Source organism: Phyllobates terribilis, unplaced genomic scaffold (genome assembly GCF_046119375.1).
Source record: "Phyllobates terribilis strain yellow unplaced genomic scaffold, ASM4611937v1 Scaffold_7__3_contigs__length_470593459, whole genome shotgun sequence".
Classification (NCBI taxonomy): Eukaryota; Metazoa; Chordata; class Amphibia; order Anura; family Dendrobatidae; genus Phyllobates; species Phyllobates terribilis.
Window position 1 is genome coordinate 296914337 of NW_027362767.1, and position 17827 is coordinate 296932163.

Consider the following 17827-nt stretch of genomic DNA (forward strand, 5'->3'; position numbering starts at 1 on the left):
AAGAACATGCCCACACATAAGTAATGTCATTATGTGTGTTTGTATACATATGTCAGATAATTATTGATCAAACTTATATTGAAATATAATTAGTTTACATACCTAGGGGTCCATTCTCTGCAGTGTCGAGGCTATTAACAATCGTTAACAGTCATTCACTTGAATGGCTGTTAACGATCGTTAATAGCTTTTGCATTTTAGTGACTGTATCCTGCTGTGTATTGATGTTTATATACATTTATACATTGAACAGCTTGATGAACAAAACAGCTAAAACATTGTATCTCCCCCCCTCTGCAGAGCCTCATGATCCTGTGGATGATGTGAAGTCCTTTGATGCTGCAGATGCTCCTGTCACATTTACAGCCTTAAATCAGAAAGAAATCCATGCCTGTAACAGAGCATTGCCACCCATCATTTCCAAAGAGCCTTGTTTGCTGGGTCCACCTTCTCCACTACGTTTGTCAGATACAACAGAACATGTTAGCAGTGACCCATCAGCTCAGGCCATATCCTTGACAACCTGTGTCACTAAAGGCCTCAGTTCTTGGTCTTTGCCCAGCGAAAGTGAGAAAACACCTTTCACCATCATGGAGCCTGGGACGATGTCAACCTTGACTGGTGACTGCTTGATGCAGCAAAGTCGGACTTGCTTGGGTTGCTTTATAGAAACAAAGGATGGAGTAGACCCAGAGCCTGGCGTCAGTTTGAAAATGGGAGATATAAGTAGAGACTATGACACATGTCCAGTTTCTGACATGGGGATTCACTGCATGAGTACAACCGATAGTCTAAAATATGGTGATCAACTACTCTCAGACCAGCTCTTAAGCTTCCCTGTCCATAAGTCTCAAGAGTCTGATAAAAGGGACCATGACAAATCTGACAGTGATTCAGAGGACTCTGCTCAAAAGAACTATTATGATGGTTTACTACTGGACAAATGCAATGGAGATGAAGCTCTGCTGGCTAACCCTAACCAGGAATGGGGCTACTTCGAGTCTTTTATCAGTGAAAGCAAAATTGAACTACTTGACTTGTGCTCTAAAAATGAGCTATCTGTTAATTTGTTTTCAGAAGAAGATGTGGATAATTACATGTTTGATGACGATGATTCTACACTTGGCAGCGATGTGTGCTCCTTAAAAATCAGGTATGAATCATTTCAGGATAACGTGAGAGAGAAGACAAATGCCCTACAAGAAGATGCTCAGTTTAATTTCTTCCCAAGTGTCTTCACCAACTGCCCCAAGAGAGAAAGTAAAGGCTCAAAGAAAAAGTTAGCTGACCCTTCTCAATTCAAACTGGAAGAAGGTGGAATATGGGAAGACGATGATGATGAAGAAGATGAAGAAGAAGAGGTTGAAGGTGTGAAATCTGGCTCAAATAAGACCTGTGGAAACATGGACGTGGTGCAATATATAAGCACCAAAAGAAGTCACTTTCTTGATTCCGTTAACTCAGCTGAAGACTCAGGCGAATACAGTGATGATAGCTCATACAGTGAATCTTCATATGATGTGCTTGGAGACATCAAAGACTGTACAAGATATCTTTCCCGTGAACACTCTCATTCGTTGATTCAACCAAATTATGGTCTGAGGGTTAAAAGAAAAGTCAGGTACAGTGATGACTACTTGTATGATATGGATTCACTGGAGAATGAAAAGGTTGTTGAGAAGAAGGAAGGAGCACCAGATGGACCCAAAGAAGAAGACGATGATGACTGGTGTCCTAAGAAACGTCGGAAAGTATGTAGGAAGGAGCCACCTGTAATCATCAAGTACATCATCATCAATAGGTTCAAAGGTGAGAAGCACATGTTGATAAAGCTTGGAAAGCTTGATGCAAATGAGACAACAGTCACTTTGAGTGATGATCAGTTGGGAAAATACCAAAAGCTTGCTCCACTTAAAGACTACTGGGAAGAAAAAAGGAGGAACACTTCAGCCATGAATGCACAGAGAATTCTTAATGGAAGTGAGAATGCCATTCCACCAAGGAAGAGAAAAGGACAGCTAGCAAACCGTCACAGGTTACAGAGGATACAAACTATCGAGCAACCAGTGAGCAGGGAGATGCTCTCTTCTTATGACCACAGACAGGGATGCAGTAGCAAAGATGAGGCTAGCCTTAATGACTTGCATTCTATAACTCTGGAAACCCCAAGCTGTGTAAATGGTTTACACTTAAGTAACATAGGAGATGTGGCCCCAGTAAAATGTAGATCTTTAGAAAGGGAATTAAAATGTGCTGACCGTAAAGTGATAAGAAGAATAAAGTTTAAAAGTGAAGCCAGGCTGAAATGCAAACAGCTCAAGCGAGAGCAGGTGAGTGAAATTCGAACTGCAGATCCAATTGAAAACTTCCCAGTGATTGAGAACCAGGATTCTGCAGTTCTGTTGAAAGAGGAAACCATTCACAATGCATCAGACAGTTCCCATCCATCTCAGTGCCATGCTGACAGCGAAGCTAAAAATTCTCCATTTCTACAAGCCACCTGCTCTCCTGACAAGCCATTACCATCTGCTCACATCACTACCAATGTACCAGTAATCCCTGGAGGGTATCTACAGACTTTGTTAGATGCATCAGATTCATCTAGTGGCACTGGTATAACATACTTTGCCCCTCATCCCTTGGGGCAGCACTCAGTTAACATCATGCCGACAGAAAAACAGTTCAGTTCCCTTCAACTTGCACAGAGCTGTGTGCTTTCCCCCCCTTCAGAGTCAGAACTGCAGCAGTCACCCCATCACTTAGATATGGAGCAGAACTTCCCAGACATGTGGCATGGCAAACCCCCTAGCAGTCAGGCTGAGTTCATATCTAATCTTAGAGAAGTGACCATCATTCCCGGAGATTTTGGTGGTTCTGCTGCTGTATCGGATGCAGACATGACAGCCTCTGGATATAGTCAAGTTCAACCAAACAGCAGCAAACAGCTGTACCACAAAACATATTTGCAAGAAGGCCAGATACAGCAGGACGACTCCTATCAGTCCTGTCATTACAACAGTGGGGATGGGCATTTTGTTTTGCAGAGAGGCACACTTAGTACAGACAATGGAAGGCTTATTAGTTTTGACTCAGTGGGCTCATTGTCAGTTAGTTCTAGTAATTACAGCTCTTTAAGCATGAAATCTTGTGAAAAAGATGGGGAAGATGAAATAAGTGACGATTTCTTAGCTCACTGCAGCCCCAAACTTGTAATTCAGCAGAGCATTGATGAAATCACCCCACTGAAGGAATCTACTGACCTTCTTGACATCTCCAACTTCACCCCTGACAAATTCCGACACTCATCCCTATCAGAGATGTCTCCACCAGATACCCCTAACCTTTCTCCTCAAATAACAGTAACAGATGCAAAGTCAGTAGGGAACTTAAAGGCTTTTCAAAATGGTTCCCAGGTAGTGATTAATGGATCAGAGAAGACCAAGTGGAATTGTACTGTTCTTCCTCCACAGGAGCAGACCAATAATGGTTTTGCACTAAATAACCATCAGTTTCAGTTTCATATGTTTAATGATGAAGATTCTGTCAGTGTTCTGGAGAAAGGTCCATGTTTGCCAGCATTTGATGAGTCTGCTGTTCCTGTCCACACCAATGGTAAAGCCTCAAAGTCTAAAAAGAAACTGTCTACTAGCAAAAACACAGGTGCCAACCAAAGTTCTTCTCCAAAAAGTAGCAAGAAGAAAACCCCTAAAGGCTGCAAAGGGGCAGATAAAACACAAACAAAGACTCCTCGACAAACAGCCCCTAAAACACCCAAGAAAGGAAAAAATGCCAACAGCGCAAAAGCCCAAAGTGCAGGCAATCAATCAGGTCTATTGAATAATGCAAGCCCTACAAAACAGGCTTTAACTGACTGCTTGCAGCTTTATGAGCCTGGCTCATCCAAAACAGGGAAGCACATAGCTGGGGTCAATGAATGGACGCTTGATAAAGGTAACAAGACTCCTTGGCCTGAACCTAGGGTTGGGAATGGAAACAATCTTCTTGACGATGATCAAAGAGAATTTGAGGAACCCTCTAATATTCTTTCCAATATCGCATCTGGAATGGCTGATGTTCAGAGGTTCATGATGGCATCAATGGAGCCTTTTTACAACCCTGTGGGACCAAGTGACATCCCTGATATACTATTGTCTCCAGAGTCAAACAGTCTAAAATTAAAAACATTGAAAATCTTAGCTGGGACACCACAAGATTTCAAGAAAAAGGTAAATGGCAGTGCGGCGGGGAGCTCCAAGAAGTCAACCAACAAGGGCTCAGGTAAGAACAATGCTAAGTTTGGAGGCTTTGATCCAAGCTGTACATTAGGTTATGGAGCCAACCTTCACGCAGCCTTCTTCGATAAGAACTTTGGAAACCTCAGTATTTTAACCAATAACGTACCCACACACAAAAAGTTGTATCGTCATAAATCAACATCTAAGTCTCTGCGAGATGAAAACTGTAAAGGGAAAAGAATAGACCAAGCACACAAGGACCCCATGGTCACAGCTGCATTTGAAAAACTGAGGTAATGTTGCACCAAAAGCTCTAAAGCGCATCTTTTTCTTTTCTTTGCATTTGCTAAGCCTGCTGGTCCTTGTTTATTTCTCTTTTAAACAATCCTAAAAAGCCTAAAGCTGCATGATAGTCATTGCCTTGCAAATAAAGAAGAGTGCGCGCATGACAAATGCTAACAAGCTACCTAAAATCACTGGTTCCCGACTTGGCTGGGGTTTGCAGTGACTGAAGGCTAACACGAACTTCTACTTTCTGCTCTTTGGCTTCTTTATTTACATTTTGTGCTTCTTTGTTTCTAACGCAAATATTTACTTTTTTTTTTTCCAAAAACCTTGTAAAAATAAACAAAAAAAAAGGTACAAAAAGGAAAATTATGCATTGAAACGCCACAATGTGGAGTCTATAGGATTTGCAACACCTATGTTTGTTAGGTTCACGTGGTCCCATGATGCGTTCTTCAGCTCCCCCTGCTGCACATTCACAAGATCTGCATAGGAGATTCCAAATGCGTTAAAACTCTTTATTGTCCCAACTACTGTAACGAGCTGACACCAAGCATTTTCCTCTGCAGGAATTTACGAATGCATTCGAAGCAGAAGAAACAAAAAAAAAACAAAACAAAAAAAACATTTTGAATTTAAAAAAAAAAATAGACTTTCCTTTTTTTTCTAGAAAAAAAAAATACATTGATGTTTATGTTTTTGTTTCTTTGGAAAAAAAAATATATGCCTTGTGGTTTGTTGATCTGTTAAGTGCTGAAATCCAGGGTTTACATTGTGATGACTTGTTTGAAGGGCAGCTTAATCTGGTATTCTCTGTGAAAGACTGTTTTAAAGTCATACTGTTGTACAGTAGTTAATGCACTATTACAACCCACAAAAGAAATGAAATTGTGCCAAACTCTGATCTGTGACTGTACATATTTTTATTAAATATATATAATATATATATACATATAGACACAAATATATATATATATTACTGCATTTCATTAGTGGGTATTCTCAGTCTGGATCTGAGCCTTTTGCTTTACTGCAAACATTCCAAAATCCATATAGAAAGTCACCTGACAAAGCACCTGAGAAACCTAAAGTGACCATTACGCGGGGACAGACTGGTTCATAAAACTGAACACAGTGAATATATAGTGCCATATTATCTTACCTCATATCATAGTCTGATTGCAAGGTACATGGTATTTTGAGGAAATATCAGTTTGATATCATCTATGAACCCACAGAAGACCAAAGGTGACGTAGAACCTAAATCCCTTGTCTTCATCTCATCCTGAAACATTTCAGCACTGAAGTGCGGAGCAATATGCTGCAGAACCCCAGAAAGAAAAATGGGGACATAGATAAGTGTTTAGTACTGCACAGACTTTGATTCCTAATGCCAGTATTTTATATAAAGCAATGCTTCCCAAAAGCGACCACTGTAAATCTCTTAGTAGAAAGCCTTTCCTTTAGAGTAGAATGAACAGAAAGGTTTCCTGATCTTCGGCAGGTTTGTCTTTCTACACTGAGCCAATGATTGACATCCCTATATACAGGCAATGCGCCCTTCATGTTTTCTCCCAAGAGAAGAGAAATCAACGGCCTTTCTTGTGGAACAATCATACAACGAGACTACGAGCTGAAAAGAAATTGTATCACTTATACTTTGACTTAATGTTCATTTATTATTCTTCTTCACTTTTATGTCATTGCATGTTTGACCATGCCATAATATGAAGGGATTTTACCCAAGGATATGATATATATATTAAATTGTGATATTGGTTGTACCGCTGCACGTCTTGTAAAACAATTGTGGATTTATGTATCCAAGTTTGCGGTTTACACAAGATATGCACATTGTACAGTCATGGCCAAAAGTTTTGAGAATGACACCAAAATGATCTTTTCCCATGATCTGCTGGCCTCTGGTTTTTATTAGTGTTTGTCTGATGTTTATATCACATACAGAAATATAATTGCAATCATATTATGAATACCAATAGGTTATATTGACAGTTAGAATGAGTTAATGCAGCAAGTCAATATTTGCAGTGTTGCCCCTTCTTCTTCAAGACCTCTGTAATTCTCCCTGGCATGCTCTCAATCAACTTTTGGACCAAATCCTGACTGATAGCAGTCCATTCTTGCATAATCAATGCTTGCATTTTGCCAGAATTTGTTGGTTTTTGTTGGTCCACCCGTCTCTTGATGATTGACCACAAGTTCTCAATGGGATTAAGATCTGGGGAGTTTCCAGGCCATGGACCCAAAATCTCTATGTTTTGTTCCTTGAGCCATTTAGTTATCACCTTTGCTTTATGGCAAGGTGCTCCATCATGCTGGAAAAGGCATTGCTGGGCGCCAAACTGCTCTTGGACGGTTGGGAGAAGTTGCTCTTGGAGGACATTCTGGTACCATTCTTTATTCATGGCTGTGTTTTTAGGCAAGACTGTGAGTGAGCCGATTCCCTTGGCTGAGAAGCAACCCCACACATGAATGGTTTCAGGATGCTTTACAGTTGGCATGAGACAAGACTGGTGGTAGCGCTCACCTCTTCTTCTCCGAATAAGCTGTTTTCCAGATGTCCCAAACAATCGAAAAGGGGATTCATCAGAGAAAATGACTTTGCCCCAGTTCTCAGCAGTCCGCTCCCTGTACCTTTTGCAGAATATCAGTCGGTCCCTGATGTTTTTTCTGGAGAGAAGTGGCTTCTTTGCTGCCATCCTTGAAACCAGCCCTTGCTCAAAGAGTCTCCGCCTCACAGTGCGTGCAGAAGCACTCACACCAGCCTGCTGCCATTCCTGAGCAAGCTCGACACTGCTGGTAGTCCGATCCCACAGCTGAAACAGTTTTAAGATACGGTCCTGGCGCTTGCTGGTCTTTCTTGGGCGCACTGGAGCCTTTTTGACAACAATGGAAGCTCTCTCCTTGAAGTTCTTGATGATGCGATAGATTGTTGACTGAGGTGCAATCTTTGTAGCTGCGATGCTCTTCCCTGTTAGGCCATTTTTGTGCAGTGCAATGATGGCTGCACGTCTTTCTTTAGAGATAACCATGGTTAACTGAAGAGAAACAATGATACCAAGAACCAGCCTCCTTTTAAAGTGTCCAGTGATGTCATTCTTACTTAATCATGACTGATTGATCGCCAGCCCTGTCCTCATCAACACCCACACCTGTGTTAATGGATCAATCGCTAAAACGATGTTAGCTGCTCCTTTTAAGGCAGGACTGCAATGATGTTGAAATGTGTTTTGGGGGTTAAAGTTCATTTTCTGGGCAAATATTGACTTTGCAAGTACAGTAATTGCTGTTAAGCTGATCACTCTGACATTCAGGAGTATATGAAAATTGCCATTACAAAAAATGAAGCAGTAAACTTTGGAAAAATTACTATTTGTCTCATTCTCAATACTTTTGGCCATGACTGTACATATCACTATGGAAATAAGGAACATTCTAGTACAAAAGCCATAACAAACCTGAAAATAATGCTCGACCTAATGGTAACACAGGAACTTTCTATTGTCAAGGAGCTTTCCTATATGTCAGCGATTTCCTGACGGTTATTTACAGAAAATACACTTCGCTCGTCTGCTAGAGATCACAGTAATCAATGGTAATGAATATATAATCTGACCATGACATGCAGATCCCACCTTTACTCCTTAGGCAATTTTCACACATCCGTGGGACATGTTCGTGTTTTTTTCTCGGCCATCAAACTGACCCATAGAGTTTCATTGAGCTATACAAACATCAGTTTTAAAAAACGGATCGGTGTCTCTGATCCATAAGGGCTCCTTCGGAAGTCCGTGATCATCTGTCCGATCTCGGACCGCACTGCACGGACTGACCGCTCGTTTCTTGATCGACAGTGACTGCCTGATAGAAATCGCAGCCAGTCCATGCATTGCGATCTGAGATCGCACCGATGATCACAGACATCTGAAAGAGCCCCTTAAACTTAGAGCAGGTCCTATTCTCATCCCTTTTGCTGATCAAGCCAATAAAGTCTATGGGAATCCGTGAAACTAGGAAGACAGACTTTGTACTTCAGTTTTCCTTCCGAGTTTCATCTACATTGTTAATAGTCAATGGATACAAAAAATTCAGATATTCTATCTGCTTCAGTTAAAAAAAAAATGGAAGCAAGTAGGATGACACCTGAGAAAAAAATCAGTTCTTTCTCCCGGATGGTAACACACAGGTGTGTGAATGTAGACTTAGGGAGAACTCCCAAGCATTTTTTTTTTGTTTTGTTAACAGTTTTTGAATAAATCGCCTTATTCATGTGCTAAGTCGTCAGCAGTTCACATAACAGGATGCCTTTAAAAGGAGATTCTTGCCTTGTACCTTGGTGTTTCATCACTGGTTTTGGGACATTATGTGGATTCAGATCTCCCTTCACTGAGATGCCTCATCCTAACCGATACTATTGAACAGCAATCATTGAGGTTGGATCTTGTAGTCCAACAAAAAAAAAGGGGAATAAAAAGCAGCGCTTCTCCTGTTGTGACATGTTTGTTCCTCGGTGCACGGACCGCGCACTAATCAGGCAACTTGACTACAAATTCCAAAAACTGATCCAGCTCGGAGGGAATAAAAACATCCAATTTTATTAAGAATAATTACTGACTAAGAACACCTGTTGCCATTAAAACGCATTGGTTTTCACATTTCCTGCAACTTTTTGTCCAGCTGATGGAATTTTAATAACATTATTTTAATAATAAAATTATTATTAATAAAATTATTATAATAAAATTGGATATTACAGTCCCTGTGATCCTAAACCCCCGTTGACCAAATCTGAAAGTGCTGTCATGGGGACACCCGGTGGGTGTTTTTATTTATAGTAACCCTTATTCTGAACCAACATTTGGCCAACTCTTTGAGGGAATTGGGCAATTAAAGACATATTGACATTATACTGGTCAGTGCTGGTGGATGTTGTACAGGTTTAATCCACAAATGTATTACAGACTTTTTGTGCGTCCGTACATCCTGTGTGTGCATGTGGCTTACGGCTTCAGTTAGATGGACAATTCTCCAACAGTCTGTTACACTGTTTTTAAGCCATTTAGATCTCTAATGCTGATGACATAACATCTGTTACTTTTCAGTTATATCTTTTAGGCTCGGGCTACACAGTGAAACCTGTTGCACAGCCAAAGTTCACTAAGTGTCGCTGCTACATCACAGCACAATACAAGTGAATGGGGATGCATTGCAACCGCAAGGGTAATGAGACTGCGACAAGAAAGTCTCAAGAAGTACAACCGCATTGGATTTTTTTGAGAATATCTTGCCGCAGTCACATTCCCCAGTGGTCGAAACGTGACCCCATTCACTTGATTTGTGTTGCAATGTAACAGTGACACCTTGCAAACTTTGACCGCACGACTGGTATCACAGCCAAAGTCACAGTGTAGCCCCTGCCTTATACATTCATTTTTGGGAAATTTGGAGGGCACCATAGTGGGCACGTTCAGACTCTATTGGTAAACTGAAAAAACTCACATTTTAGTAAAACACATTCTAAGTTATACATATGCTGTTATCTGTCAATGCAATATACATACCAGGGCATTTGTGCAATGTTGAAAATATGTCCTTCTATGTAGATCTACTGTACACAACGATGGTTTACATGTACGCTACTTGGATTCTTGGCTCCTAATACAAGATGTTTATGTCCCATTTAGAAATACCTGAAAGATGCATTCATGATGTGGTTTGCACCAGTGAAATGTACCAATATTAAGCATCTAGTGTAATTCCAGCTAGATGTGGACTCTCTGGATGCTTTTATAGACATAAAAGTATATAGTCCTAGTGTCACATCTCAGCATTTCCAATTTTCTCTCCCATCATAGGAGCAGATAACTGAAAATGTGTTATGCAGGATCCGTCATATAATGGACAGCAGTGGAGCTTGACTGACCCCACTGACTATAATAGGGTGCGCTGGGGTCCGTTATGTTGCCCATCGTTTTAGCTGCCAAAAAATAGTGCTCTACTTACAGCAAATATGACAGAACCCGTGACAGAGAAATCAACCTGAGCACCCACCGCAGATGTGAACCTTGCCTCATCAATATAGTAACTAAAATGTAGGGAAACCATTTTGCACCAAACCATGTGTCTACACATCACTGAAAATGCACTCTGACCGTCATATCTGATCCAAAGACGTCCGGCTAATCAATTCACCAGCATCCGCCTGTAGTCTGATTTTCCATAATCATATCTCATCTCCTTTGGTATCAGATACATGATGTCAAGTGGAAAACTTCCATTTTCTAATTTAGCTTTACCATGGTATCTTTTACATCAGGCATTATATCTTTATATATTCAGGCAAAAAGCCTTGGAAAATTGACTGTCTAGAAATTGTTCTTAATATCATCGATATTTTATCCACCTTTTTTTTATTTTAGCAATCTTTCTTTTTTTAGATTACCTAGTATTTTTTGTAGTTACCCAGTATTAAAAGCTTTTACTTTTTTTCTTCTTCCATACTGTATTTTTTAGCAAGTGTAAAATAAAGGTGACATCTACAGGCACAATGAAGGTACTGCCGTAGTATGAGGCTAATTCCATGTATCGGTTTGACATCTTCAGATTTAGTTAGAGGATATAGTAATTATCTCATTATAGTTAAATATAATATCGGTTATAAAGTACAAAACCTTGGTGTGTAGCTTTTTGCTTGTTTCAATACTGTGCTCATACAACCAGTTTCAATCCATACCAATACATGCAACCTATATGGAAGAGTTCCCACAGACTGTGATATGGCTCAGTATAAAGGGGTGTTGTCATCTCAGATATTTATGCCACATCCATAATATGTAATAGATATAAATTCGACCATTTTTAGAGCACCTATAGAAGCGAATGGAGAGAGACGCACATGTGCAGCCAGCTCCCATTCAGACTGGCGCTAGACGGGGCTTCATTCTCAAGATCGGTGCAGGTCCTATCACACACAAACATTTTTCAAGTCCTATAAAGAGGCCCTTGAGAAAAAAATTACAAGAGAAAAATCCATAGCCAAAACATGTGAAAAAAATAATTGCAATGGCCCTAAACACAGACTTAGATGTAACATCTGCTGCAACATTTTTGCTTTGCCAAAAACCCTAAAAATACATTGAAAAGCTATACTAAACCATTTTTGTATTGTAAAGAAAAAGTCATAAATTTGCATTTGTTACAAGCATTTTTTGTGTCATTTCTTCATTTTGCTGTTACATTTTTATCTTACCTACAGGTAGGGTTATACTTAGTTTTTTTTTTTACACAGATTTAAAGTGGATCTGTTTCAAAATACAAATTAAAAAAACACTTTAATTACTATTTGATTACACTTCCTCTTGATATCAAAGAGAAATATACTCCTTCAGTGCACACGGTGTTAGTGTTTTCCATGTGTTATTTTAAGCATTTCCCATTAAAATCAATAATAAGGGTATTCAAAAAGTCTTTGAACTGTTTTCATGTGAATTTTGGAGCAGATCAACAAAATCCTTGTAAACAAAAATCAGTATGAACTTTTCCCAAAGAAGCTTTTAGAATAAGAGCCTTATGCCTTATTCACACAGGTTTTTTTTTATCCGTGTTTCATGGGTATTTGCAAGCCAAAATCAGGAGTGACTCCAAAACCCAAAAGAGATGTAAATTGCACAATTGTAGTTTTCTCTGCAATTTTCACTCCAGATTTTGGCTTCTAATTGCCAATGAAATACTTTAAAAACAACAAATTACTAAGAAAAACTGTGAATAAGACCTCTTTGATACCTTTATAAAAATGGCATGAATTTCAAGCATTTTTCATAGTGGGTTTTTTTATGCAAGGATTTTGAGTGTTGATCTGTAATCTGTTCCATGTTGCACATCCATTTTTCCGATCGTTTTACAATCCTATACAGTAGAGAAGCCTATAAGAAAGAAATAGACGACATGACCAGAGCATGGTACGTTTTGAACAAATGGCATTAAAACGCCACAAATAAGAATGCAATGTATGTATTTTATATTTTAATATAGACTTAATGTAACTTCTGGGTATAATATTTTTGGCAAAGCAAAAATGCTTTTAAAAATGTGATTGAAAAATGCCACAAGAAAACAACTGACTTTTCGGAGAAATGCTCTGTGTGAACGGCATCTTCTAGCTTCTCCATAGGACTAATCACCAGAAAAGCGCATGTTATAAATGTAACCAGTATGAAAAATGTTTACAATATTTAAGGTGGTTAAAATGCTGAAACAAATCCAAATGTACAAAGTGAAACATTCTATAGAATTGGGGACGTGTCCTAAACAGATTATGGTTCCATTTTTAATTTAAAGAACATTTTCAAGTGTAAACCTTTCTGGGGGGAAGGAAATAGACAATTCTGCTGACAGTTTTTAAAGAACTTTGTTATACGTTAATTTCTCGTTTGGTGTTTTTGGGCACTTTTCAGTAATGTATGGGGAAAAAAACAGAAGATGTTCTATTTAGGAGGCTAAAGCTTTAGCTAATTTGTAAATGTTTCTGCCATGAGTATCTGGCTTCGTTCACACTTGTATTTGGATATTCTTTTTTCTCAGTTTGGTTTTTAATAACAGACAAACTTCATGTTAAAAACGGATTGGCAATTAGCGGAAGCAGAGGAACCCAATCGATTATTATGACTGCGGCCGGGTTCTGCTGTGTCAGTTTTTAGAACTTCCGGAAATGTTCTTTTTTCACTTTTACTTTTTGTTCTGTTCTGAACTTGAACACAAACTGCAACCCCAGTGGACCCCATATCAATCAGTGGGACCACTCCTCTGCTTATTTTTGCTTCAGTAATGCAACAGATCCGTTTTGGACATTGAGGCTGGGATCACACGGCCATTTTTCTTTCATCCGAGAAAATTGGTCCGATTATGCTAGTCATGCTCTGATCAGAGTTTGATGATTTTCTTGGATGTGGAGGATGAAAAAAAAAGATTCTTCATCTTCTCCATTTTAGTCTGTCCTTGAAAATTGAATGGAGAGCAAGAAGTGGCGATCTATTATATAAAAAATAACTTTTATTTATCTATTTCTAAAAAAGATTTAATAAATATTTAGGACTAATATAAAAACGAACGATATCAAGTGTTTCAAAACGGTACTTAGCAGCCTATAAAGTAGGTGTATCTGTGGAACTAGTAACACGCCTGGTGTAGTTCCCTCTAACTAGGGAACTTATTGGACCACAGGTGTATAACCATATAGACCACCACCTCAATTCCAACTAGGTGGTGTTGGTCTATTCCAAAGACAAAATCCTGTCATGCAATAAGTAGTTCCCTATATATAAATTGGAACGTATTGGACATGCAGGCATGAATCAAGAATCCCCTACAGTCATAACTTCAACTCAAAAATGGGTGGGGAGAGAAAGAAGATAGACCAACTACAGTAAAGAGTCTAGATGTGACATAAAATACCTGGTGAAAGATAATTTAGATATGGAACAATCTCACCGTTAGAATGTCAATGTCATCGCTGTTGACTCATATCCATGCAGTTCTAAAAAAGACTCTTTGGAAGTGGCATTATCCAGTAGAGTGCAGGACTCATTTCTTCTGGAAGGACCTAAACCAATAGAGTGAGGGATGCCCTCCCGACGCGTTTCCTCATGCTAATGATTCATCAAGGGAGAGAAAGGTGATGCATATGGGTCTATCGGCCAGCAGTTTCAAGTGGTCCTTGAAAATTGGACTGCACTCGGATGTCACCGGAGTGCGGTTCGATTTTTTTAACGCACCCACAGACTTGAATGGACAAGTGTATTCCGATTATTGGAGGAAAAAAATCGTCCGTGTGCACAGCCTCATTGAATAACCTGAGGACTGTTGCTATCAACAAAACGGTGGATAGCACTCTATTAATTTTTATGGTCATGTGCACGAACTCTAATTCGATTTGCCTGTTCCTAAAAATGGAACAGACAATCAGAAGTTCTAAACGCAAGTGTGAACGTAGCCTTAGACTTAGCAACACAATGTGTCGATGAAATACTGTGATCTACAATGCAAGTAGTATAGATACATAAGTTTTATAGGTTTCTTATCTAAGGTCTAGTTTACATCTCATACAATGAGAGCCTTGTGTGTGAAAACAAAATTCACTTTTCTTTGTCTTTTGGGAATTAAAGTATTACATGCTGCAAAAAGTTACAAGCACCTTAAAGGGTTTTATACATTGATGCCAATATAGAAAGTCAGATTCACTGTAACCACATTATGAGCTTATTTTTAAATAGAATCCATTATAAAAAAAAAGTCGTGTATATCAGCAGTGAGCAACAATGTACTGTACAAGGCTTTAATAGATCCTCCAAGGGTGGGTATATTTTATTAAAACCCTTGTTCTCTTTAGGCATAGTATTGATTCAAGGCCTCCACTATCATACTTGTTTAGAAAGCTTTCTCCCCTTTGTGGCAGTGACATACTCTAAGGGGGCTATCTGTCTGTCTCAGTTCATTAGCTAAGCTAGACCCATCCCTTTTCTATCACTTCTGAGACAGACAAGGGGGCTGGCTTAGCTAATGCACTGAGCCACACAGAATGTAGAAGTGGAAGCTCTAGAACCAAGAATGGAGGTCTCAAATTGGGCAGTATTCAAGATTTATAGCCAAGTTTGACAACTAAAGAACATTTTATCTCCCCAAACAACCCCCTCCACTACCTTCCTTTTGAAATGCTAAGCATGAATATTAACGTAGACTGGGAGACTCCAACTAGGGCTCTGAATACAACTGTGAAATGATTATTTTATTGTGTATAATTGTATTGCAGTTTATCAAAAAAAGGAATGAATTAGGTCATTTTATTACAACAAGTCCTCAGGTTTGCCCATCTGGACATTGAGGTTTAATGTTACAATAAAGGTAGAAATGAATGTACAGTGTGAAATATAGTGGAAATCTGTTACTTCTCTAAAATGTATTTGTTTGGGATATAATGAAATCAAATGGTATAAGAAAGTATATGCTGATATTTTCCAAACTAAACCTGCGTTGTCAATGACCAGTGTTGTCAATGACTGCACAACTTTGCAGGTAAATCCTTTCAAATTGTGCAGCCATTGGCCATAAAGGGATGTGATTTTACCCTAATGCTACATTCATACATCCATGTGGCATTGTCCATTATTCACAGACTGGCCGCTGGCTTCCCGACCTGAACATAAATGAGGCCATCAGGTTTAGGTCAGGAGATCCATGCCGTCCATACTTTGGTGACACATGTATGTGTGAATTCAGCCTTGGGGTTCTTTCAGATGTCCGTGATTATATCCGATCTCGGATCACAATGCACGTCTCCCAATTCGAGCGTCACAGCTTTATATATATTTCTATGAGGCTGTCACATTCGGTTCGGGAGACGCGCGGTCAGTTCACGTATTGCCATCTGAGATCACAGATGTCTGAAAGAGCCCTTGTTCTGAAACTGCATTATTTGAGCTGGTTGTCAAAGTAGTTTTGAATTGAGATTGCAATGTATTTTGTAGCTAAAAGTAACAAGAGAGCAGACTTTAATATATTATCATATTCATACCAGCTGGTGGTATCAGATGAGCTGCATGACCAAATCTGACATTTTACTGGCACCTTTAGTAATCATTCTTTTGTTCTTATGCAGGAAACGTACTGATATATTACAGGTTGCCAACTCTAGATGTGCATTGACACAATAAATTCTTTACATCTAAAATGTAAAAAAAAACAACTTTTAATTGTGAGATGAAAATACATATTGTTTCAGGAACTCATTGTCGGCCCATATACAAATAAAAATGGTTTTGCCAGCAGTGTGACTTGCCACGAATAAAGCAAGTATAGCCCAAATTCAGAAGTACGCACAGGTACCATGGAAACCTCTATGCCATATTCAGTATTCCATCAGCCTTCTATTGTCTTCTTTTTTCGACTTTAGAAATTTGAATGTATTCCCTCCCGTTTTTGTTTCTTATCATTGCATGCGCCTTTACGAGTTATTACTGTTATTGTTTAAGCTGTGCAGTCCCGGAGAGGTGATTACTATATGATTTCTCACAATCTCCCTGCAAAAAAAAAACTTTCAAAATTTTAAAATAATATTTAAAAAATAAAACAAGGGGTTTCAAGGTGCTAATGATATTTGGTTTGCAGTACTCTCCTTCAGTATTACATTAACTAATGCAGGCCCCATTATATGAATGTAACAACAGATGTTTTGTTTTAAGATGAACTTCTGCAATGTTAATGTTTTTGGTTTGCCTTTCTTTTAGAATAAGCTTTATAAATATCTGTAGAATCAATCGAAGTATAATTCTTTAAGGGATCACTCGAAGACGCCTACAAAAAAAACTTGTATATTTTTAAGTGTGCCAATTTGTAATATATTTTGTAAGTGTATATTTTTCTTAGAGAAGTGCTGTGAAGTGTCTGTATGTGTGGGTATTCCTTTTCTTGCACCCTGGGGTGTCACTAAAAGGATGTATATTTAAAGGTTCCTGGTTTTAAAAACCAAAATACAAAGAAAAAAAAAGTACATTTTGTTGGAAATTTTGTAATAAAAACAAATATTGTGAAAGAGTGTAGTGATTTCGTGTAAAGATTCATTGAGAATTTTGTGAGCTCTTTGCTGTTTTATAGATTCCCTTGTAAATTATTCTTGTAAGATTTGAGGTTTTGTTGTTCTTGTTGCAAAGTTTTTTCAATATTTGTGATTGATCCTGTATGGTGAAAATGTCACATTGTTAACATGCTGAGTTTTGGTATATTGTTTATGGAATAAATAAAAACAAACTGTTCTTAATTTGAAATTCTCGTTATATTTTATTTTTACCTTTTTTTGGTGTCGATTTAGCTCATTCATTTATATGCCTTTAAATCTATAACCTATTGTCCAGCCCTGCTCAGTATCACTCAAACAGCTCATATCGAAATGAATATTAGGCCACGTTCACACGTTCAGTATTTGGTCAGTATTTCACATCAGTATTTGTAAGCCAGAACCAGTGGGTGATAAATACAGAATTAGTGATGTGTTTCTATTATACTTCTCCTCTGATTGTTCCACTCCTGGTTTTGGCTTACAAGTACTGATGGAAAAAAACTCACCAAATATTGAACATGGCCTATAGAATATATATTTCTCAATGGATTTATTGTGAACTCTTTAACCCTTTTATTGCTGAAAATGGCAATATCAAACTTTTTTAAGAGGTCAGACTTTTTGTGCTGTATATTTAGTATGAATATGTATTTAATTTTTCGATTTTTATTACTCATTT

At 38.6% G+C, this 17827-nt stretch overlaps 1 protein-coding gene across 3 annotated transcripts in view; it reads left to right on the forward strand.

Moving 5' to 3' along the window:
• Positions 1–17321, forward strand: part of NEXMIF (neurite extension and migration factor) — a 527702-nt gene extending 510381 nt beyond the window's left edge. For all 3 annotated transcript variants that reach the window (XM_073641021.1, XM_073641022.1, XM_073641023.1), the window contains one exon: positions 301–17321. In XM_073641021.1, the coding sequence (XP_073497122.1) occupies positions 301–4532 (4232 nt within the window). In that variant the 3' untranslated portion in view covers positions 4533–17321. The remainder of the gene's footprint in view (positions 1–300) is intronic.
• Positions 17322–17827: the final 506 nt, after the last annotated feature.